The sequence below is a fragment of the Sesamum indicum genome, linkage group LG11 (assembly GCF_000512975.1).
Source record: "Sesamum indicum cultivar Zhongzhi No. 13 linkage group LG11, S_indicum_v1.0, whole genome shotgun sequence".
Lineage (NCBI taxonomy): Eukaryota > Viridiplantae > Streptophyta > Magnoliopsida > Lamiales > Pedaliaceae > Sesamum > Sesamum indicum.
In genome coordinates this window covers 5,875,264-5,884,017 of record NC_026155.1, presented here as the reverse complement: position 1 = coordinate 5,884,017, position 8,754 = coordinate 5,875,264, and the positions used below count along the sequence as shown (strand labels likewise).

The 8,754-nt window shown below is 36.2% G+C and overlaps 2 protein-coding genes across 2 annotated transcripts; both read right to left on the bottom strand.

The window, feature by feature from the left end:
• LOC110012924 (uncharacterized mitochondrial protein AtMg00810-like) lies at positions 2,179 to 3,309 on the bottom strand. Its single transcript, XM_020698055.1, has one exon. The coding sequence runs from the start codon at positions 3,307 to 3,309 to the stop codon at positions 2,179 to 2,181; it is 1,131 nt and encodes a 376-aa protein (XP_020553714.1).
• Positions 3,313 to 5,302, bottom strand: LOC105173784. Its single transcript, XM_011095662.1, has 2 exons — positions 4,927 to 5,302; positions 3,313 to 3,653 (listed from the first exon to the last, which is right to left on the bottom strand). Exons 1-2 carry the CDS (start codon positions 5,300 to 5,302, stop codon positions 3,313 to 3,315), a joined length of 717 nt encoding a protein of 238 aa, XP_011093964.1.

Below are 8,754 nucleotides of genomic sequence, written 5' to 3'. Positions count from 1 at the left end.
GGAAAGAGAACATCAGAACACCACAGCGAGAAGAGAAAGCAAAGAGTGAGAAGTGAGAAGTGAAACGGCAGTTGCCAAAATGAGGGGTAGGGGGGACCAGGTCGAATCTCAAAAAGGTACGCATTGGGACAGGTGTCGAGTTGGGATGTGGTTTATGGAGAGTTGCAGGCCGAGGACAGTGGGCGCAGGTGACGAGGTTTATCCATCAGTCTTTGTCGCCAGTGCCCGGCGAATACAACAAAATATCGCTGACAAGCAGATGCGGACAATATTCCCATAGCTCCTATGCTACTGCCCAAAGGCTTCATCATATTAAATTCATCTGCTACATATCACACAATGTTTGGTGCATATCCTTAATTTTAAAAGTAAATTATTGGGTGAATAGCAATTTATCTCTATGTGAAATTGAAAATAAGTACATTACTCTTTATAAAAAAAATATAATAATTTATCCTCTTTTATTTTTTAAAATGAAGCAGTATAAATTTCTTCATTTTAAAAATTATAGGGGGATAAATTGTTGTATTTACAAAAATATAGAAAGATAAGTCGCTATTTGTTTTTTCATAAGGGGATTATTTGCGAAATCACACGAGGGTTACTTGCATTTTTTTCGTAAATTATTGATAGGTTGTTTTAAAATTTATCTTAATTATAAATATTTTTTGTTAAGATTGACAATTGAGTTGAGTCAACTTGCAGGCTTCCCGAGTTTGCTCAATTTGAAGATCGAGCTCATTAGTTAGAAATATTTTGTTCATCAGCTTGCTAGTTTTTTTTTTAAAATATTTTTTATTTTTTAGATTTTTATATATTGAACTACATATTCAATATTATATCAACTCCAAATTCAAAATTCACCGTATTATAATTATTAAGTAATATCACATATTTTAATTTTAGATTATAATAAAATATCACATGGATTTGTTTAGACAAAAGCAGGGTACTGAGCTTGAGCTCAAATTGAAGCTCTAACTAAAAAATATGTTGAAAAGTAGCTTTGGCTCAAGTTTGATCTAACACAAGAAAAAAAAAGCTTGAGCTTGAGCTCGAGCTCGTTCCAACAAAAAATAATCGAGCTTGACCCGTTTACAAAAATTTAAGTGATGATTTAATTTGAACTTATAAAAATTGTTTTTTTTTTTAAGTTTATGATTTTAAGCCTTTAAACATTACAAAGAAAAAATATAATGTTTTTTTGTTTGAATTATTTATATGTAAAAGTTACTACATGCTCCAGTATAGGTAAAATTCAAGCCTAATATATTTCTTGGGGTAAATTATGACAGAATTTTACGATATTTGTTATGATTATAAATATTTTATTATTATTTTAAAAAATTATAAATACTTTATGAAATTAACATCATCTAATAAATACATTACTACAATGGACTGTTACGAGAGGTATTTATTATATGGTCATTAATTGAAGGAAATATTTATAATTTTTCAAATAATAAAGAGATATCCGTAATTATGGCAAATGTTAAAAGAGCTGTAATTTACCCTATTTTTTTTAAGGAAAAAAGAAAATAGTTTTTTTTTTCAAAAATTTTCCCGAATCACGATTTTCATCCTATAACTTTGGTCTAAATTTATTTTGGTCCTTTATCTTTAGCAATATTAGATTTAGTCATTTATCAATCAATTTTGCGTAGATTTGGTCCTTTAGCCTATGTTATGGCTCTTTTGGCCTTTTGATGATAATGTTGAATTCAACTGAGGGTAACAAACATCAGAGTGGCATGGCAAGGAAGAATTTTGTATTCTCTGTAATTTCTGTAACTGATACACAGAGCAAGAAGACGACCTGATATATATACAGAGACTTCCAAGTAACTACCACTTAACTAGGTAACTAACTAGGCACTGACGTGGCCCAATGTAAAGGCGAATAAATGAGTCAGCGTACAGCTGGAATACAAGATTTAAAACTGAAGAAAACGTGCTAGGCAAAAAATGATTTATCCTGCGCCAATGAAGCCAGTATCTCCTTCATTCTGATTATCATCTTCTTCAAACTCTGAGTGTTGCAGCTGCTTCGTCTGTTTCTACTGATGTTGCTGTTGTTCAGGTATTTCATCATCCCCCCACAAGTGGGACTGGGGTCGAAAAGAACTAGACCCAACTTGGACCGAATCAAAGCAAAGGACTTCAATGGCAGAGACTTCATGAAGACGTCGGCAAGTTGAAGCGAGTTGGAAACGAAGGAAGGAGAAATAAACCCCTCCTTGTACGCATCACGAACCAAGTGCAATCCAACTCAATATGTTTAGTACGTTCGCGGAACATGAGATTGGCAAGAATGTGCAGCGCGGCCTTATTGTCACAGAAATCAATGGGAAGAGATAGGGGAATGTTAAATTCAGCAAGAATGTAAGACAACCAGCGAAGCTCACAAACAGTGGCCGCGAGGCTGCGGTATTCAGCTTCGGTAGTAGAACGGGAGACGGTAGGTTGCTTCTTAGTCTTCCAAGACACCAGAGCATTACCAAGGAAGGCGCAAAATCCAGTAAGGGAGCGCCTAGAATCAACATAAGACGCCCAATCTACGTCGCAAAAGGCACGAAGAACAAATGAATTCTGAGCAGGAAAAAAAAGGTCTTGGGAGGGGCACCCCTTGAGGTAACGGACAACATGAAGGGCTGCATGCCAATGAGCATCACAAGGTTGCGTAAGATACTGGCTCAACTGTTGCACCGAGTGGGAAATGTCGGGACGAGTGAAGCCCAAGTACAACAACTGCCCAACAAGACGCCTGTAGGAGTTCGGACAAGGGAGTAGAGCACCAAAAGTCGAAGATAGTTTAAGACCTGTGGGCAGTGGAGCGGAGACAGATTTCGCCTGAACCAAACCAGTGTCACGCACGATGTCCATGATGTATTTGGTTTGTGATACAAAAAGGCCTGAAGCACCACGAGCGATCTCCAACCCAAGGAAATAACGAGCGTCGCCTAAGTTTTTGATCGTGAACAACCTGTGAAGATAAGTCTTTACTAGAGATATATCGGCAATAGAAGGCCCAGTTACCAAAATGTCGTCAACATATACAATTAAGGCCATAGGACCCGAGGAAGAAGGCTTGAGGAACAGGCAATGGTCGTGAACAGACTGCCTAAAATCGAAATCAGTGAGCTTGCGAGTAAATTCCATGTTCCACTGTCGGTAGGCTTGTTTAAGGCCGTAAAGAGAACGCTCCAGTTTGCAAACCAAATTAGGAGCTGCAGCATACCCATCAGGCGGCGTCATGTAAATATCCTCATCGAGGTAGCCATGGAGGAATGCGTTGTAGATGCCCATCTGCTAAAGGGCCCAACCATTCGCAGCAGTAATCGCCAGAAATAAACGGACAGTGACATTCTTTGCCACCGGGGAGAAACTGTCACTATAGTCTATCCCCTCAATCTGGTTGAACCCCTTTACCACAAGGCGTGCTTTGTACCGTTCTACCGAGCCATCTGTATTCAACTTCGTCTTAAAAACCCACTTACAACCGATGGCGCATTTACCAGGCGATAGAGGAACCAGCTTCCAAGTATTGTTTCGGTCCAAAGCCTGCAATTCAGTGTGCATAGCCTCCCTCCACTCCTCGTGTTGTACGGCATCAGAAAACGACTTGGACTCCTGCAAAACAGATAACGAGACTACAAAGGATTGAAAAATAAGTGTGATGCAGTGTAAAGATGATTCATGTGCAGAGCAAATAAAATCGTTGAACCAAGGAGGGCGTTGAGTGGCTCGAGCGGAGCGACGAAGAGGAGGTGCCACAGTCTGAGGAGTAGGAGAAGTGATAGGAGATGGGTCACGAACAACAAGAGGAGGAGGAATTTCATCAGCGTGAGGAGGAACAACAGGAAGAGGACATGAAGTGGATTTAGTTGAGGATGAAGCAGAGATGGAGTAGGGAAAAGACTGCTCATGAAACTAAACATCACGAGAGAATAGGACGCGACTATTTTCCAAGTCATAAAGTTTATAAGCTTTTGAAATCATGCCATACCCTAGGAGAATGCACTTGAAAGCTTTGAAATGAAACTTAGACTTGTGAGGTTCTAAATTTGTGGCATAACAGAGACTTCCAAATGCACAAAGATGGCTAAGTGAAGGATTATGACCAATTAAACATTCAGAGGGGGATTTCCATTGGAGGATTTTTTAGGGTGTTCTATTGATTAGATAGGTGGCCGTAAATATGGAATCACCCCAGAATTTCAGAGGTAAGGAGGCTTGGAAGAGCAAGGCACGAGCTACATTTAGGAGTTGTCTATGCTTGCGTTCTACTCATCCATTCTGTTGAGGCGAATAAGTGCAAGAAGTTTGGTGGACTATTCCTAAGCTTTGACAAAGATTACGACAGTCTTTGTTTAGGAACTCGGAACCATTGTCCGAGCTTGAAAGTCAATGGAGCTACAAATTGGAGTGTGTTTCATTACTTTCAAGGGGATGTGCCCCAGCCTGTTATGCCAAGTTTGTACATCACACTTAATATGACTAGAACAAGCAAGATTAGAGGTTCTAGAAGAAAAGAAGCCATGTGGGTTAAGACGTTTGACAAGATACAAATTCTTGAAGTCCCCTCAACTAAGCACTTCTTAGTGGCTTAGTCCTGCAACAAACATCTATCTTTAGAAAACTGAAAAATGTAAGCATTGTGCTGACATAACTGGTGAACAGAGAGTAAGTTGACAGTGAATGAGGGAATGAAGTGGACTTGATGAAGTGTAACATGATCATTTAAATGCACAACACCAACATATGATGAAAGCCTCTTGGAACCATCGGGTAAATGAATATATTTAGGATGTGGAGTTTTAGTGTATGAATGAAAAAGTTGAATGTTGGCACAAATATGGTTAGTAGCCCCGCTATCTATTATCCAATAGTCCAAATCATTTTTTGAAGGTCCAGAGATGGTACCTGCAAACTCCTCGTCATTGTTTGCAAAGTTGTTGATTAGATCATTAGGTTGAGTGCTCTTTTGCATCAATTTGATTAAACTTGTCATCAACTCAGTCATGTGCTTAGTGTTAATAGAATCCGTAGTCCCAACCCCGTAATCCAATGTTGCTGCAGCTGCAAATTTACGACTGCTCATGCTCTTTTTCTTCTTCTCATTTAAAGTCCTGTACCACTCTGGCACTCCATGGACTTGGAAACATGTCTCCTCTGTTTGGCCTGGCTTGTGACAATGACTGCACAACGTATTGCGTTTATCCACATATGGCCTTCTCTTATTCAAGTACTTGTCCCCTATATCCCTTTTGTTATCCTTCAGCGTGAGGTGATAAGCCATTTAGCGCGAACTATCCCCTAAATCTGCATGAACCTGCCTCTATTTCTCTACTGCAAAAACCATGGAAAAGGCGCGCTCCAAGTCTAGTAGAGGTTCCTGCATCAGAATTTAGTTTCGTTCATTGTCGAAGCTTTCGTGCAATCCCATGAGGAATTGCATCAGTTGCAAGGTCTCATTTTTCTCTGCAATTGCTTTGTTTATGCCACACGAACACCCTCCACAGGTGCATTTTGGATTGGGCGATAAGCAATACAATTCATTCCAAATTCTTTTCAGCTTATGATATAAGCAATCAGTGATAATTCCAGTTGAGATATTGAAGATATCTCTCATTGAAGTTGATAAATCATCGGTCCGTTACTTCTTCCGTATCTACCTTGAATCTCCAACCAAAGTTCACGCGAAGAGGAAACGTACATGAACGACTCAACAATGTCCTTGGCAATTGAATTCCAAATCCACGAAGTTACCATTAGATCTACCCGCATCCATTGTTCAAAAGTTACTGAACCAGCTGCAGGTCTCAGAAGCTCCCGTCGATGAAACTAAGTTTCATTTTTTGTTCGGAGCGCTACATATATAGATCTGCTCCACGGTAAAAAATTTGTACCATCTAATCGAGAAGAGGATAATGTCAGACTAGAGTTTTCAGAGGGATGTTTGAACAGCGCCTCTCTTTGCAACTGTTCTGCAGCATCTCTGTTGCTCGAGTTTGCACTCGCATTTGCCATACCCCAACAAATCTGTCGCAGCAAAAGGAAAAACTTTCTGTATCAAGAGACCTTTACACGGAAGGCTCTGATATCATGTTGAATTCAATTAAGGGCAACAAATATCAGAGTGGCAGCCATAGGAAGAATTTTGTATTCTCTGTAATTTCTGTAACTGATACACATAGCAAGAAGACGACCTGATATATATACAGAGACTTCCAAGTAACTACCACTTAACAGAATAACTGACTAGGCAACTAACTAGGCACTAACGTGGCCCAATGTAACGGCGAATAAATGAGTCAGCGTACAGCTGGAATACAAGACTTAAAACTGAAGAAAACGTGCTAGGCAAAAAACGATTTATCCTGTGTCAATGAAGCCAATATCTCCTTCATTCTGATCACCACCTTCTTCAAACTCTGAGTGCTGCAGCTGCTTCATCTGTTTCTGCTCTTGTTGCTGCTGTTCAGGTATTCCATCAGATAAAGACTAAATAGTTCGTCCTAATGATCTAAGTGTAATATAAATAAATATTTTTCAATAAATCTAGATTTTAATACCATTGTAGGCGAGTATTAGCTACGAGATGCAAAATGAATGGATATATATGGACTAAATTGCTCTTGAAGAGTCGTGTAGAGGTGAAATTGTCCAAAATTGGGTCAAAGGACTAAATTAAGCAATTTTCAAAGTTATTGGACTAAAATTAAAACGGATAAATTTAAAGGACTAAAATCAATAGCAAGCAAACTTAAAGGACTAAACAAATAATTTTTTCTCTTTTTAATTTAGTCATCTTATATGTTTCAGCCTAGCAATCGAGCTAGGCCTGTCGAGAGGTGGGTATTCCCTTATTTGGACCCAAACTCGTTAAAATACCCATAGTTATTGCTTATATATTTTACCGGACGTTACCCATAGATTACTTGTTGGTCTTACCCATTCTTTACCCAAACTAATTGGGTCCGATATGAGTTTTACCCATCAGATCTTACATATATTAAAATGAATAAAATAATTATACATGCTTTTTTATAACGGCATCACTAAAATATATTACTAAATTAATTTATTAAAAATATTTTATGAACTTGCTATCGATAAAATAAATTAAAAGCTATTTAAATTTTTAACAAATGCAAATTGAATATCGTTGAGATGTACACAACAATTTTGGCTTTGTTCAAATAATGGATCATTATTAATCAATTAAACAATCAACCTATATTCGAGATAGGAACAAAAATTAAAGAACTTATAAGAAAAAGAATATGAAAATCATATTTTAACTTTAGAAGATATTTTTTTTTTCTATTTAAAAAATGTTCAACTCTCATTTCATAAGTGTTTTACAATTCAAATTCAATAAAAAAAAATTTAGTTCCAGAAGCTTGTACCGAGCCTTTGAATGGATTAGGGTTCATCCCATTTACCCTTTCTTTTTCTAGTTTCTCATTCCGTGATGCCGACCATAGGTTCGAATCCCCCTGTTCCGATCATGGAATAGATGAAATAAAGAAAAAAATGGATACCGATATGCGACTCCTAAACAGTCAATAGGAACAGTCTCAATCGTAGAAGAATGTGGTAGTTACCAGATACAAAGGCACAGCCCTAACATGTATTAATCGAGTTTGACTTATCACTTTACATTCAAATTAAATTTATCAAAAACTTAATTTGTAGTTGTCACTATGAAAATATAAAAAAAACGCTAATATTTTTTCTCAAAATATCAATATGTAAAAAAATTCAATAAACTATGTATAAAATTTCAGAATTTTATATGACAAGTAAATCTAGTCGATATTTATAAAAAAAATATATAAAATCAATGATTTGAAGTTAACATATACTTGTGAATTTTTAGAGTATTAAATTTTACTATTAAATACTTACTATTCAATACCTATCCGTGAGTATTTTAAGATCCAAACTCAGACCCATACCCATTGAGATAAATATTTTGGATATGAATTCGGGTCTGAGTTTATTATAAACTAACGGGTTCAAATCTAAATATTGGTTATTATAATAGATTTGGATTTGAGTAATTCCCACCCATTAACATGTCTAAGTCCAGCAAAGATCTAACAAACTTGACAATTACTTTCATGGTGCAATACGAAGGAGAAAATATTTAAAATGATTTTTCTCTATCTAGCTTATGATTAAGAGTTAATTACACTTGACTCCTTTTAAAAGTATGAATTACACTTTTCTCTAAAAAGTTCTAAAATCACACTTACATCCCCTCTAAAAATTTAATTTGTAATACATCTGATCCCTTTTTATTATGGTTGGACGAAAAATATTGAAGTTAGCAAAAAAATACAATAAATTTCTATTTGACCCCTAATTTAACATTCTCATGTAATATTTTTGCACTTACAAAGCAAAAGGTATAATGCTGTTAACCTCACTTCATCTATATATATATATATATATATATATATAATAAATTCATAGTTTTATAAGTACCAAATTATACATAAGAATGTTAGATGAGATACAAAATTAATAAATTTTGTACTTTTTTTTTCTTTCTAAGATTAACATTTTTTATTTAAACCCTCACGAAAGAAGGTTAGGTGTAAACATAAAATTTTTGAAAGGGTTGTAAATATATTTCAAAATTTTTTGAGAAAAAAGTGCAATTTTATATTTTTAACGGGGTTCAAGTGTAATTAACCATATGATTAATTGTTAATGATAATAGGGTATTTCAATACTGTC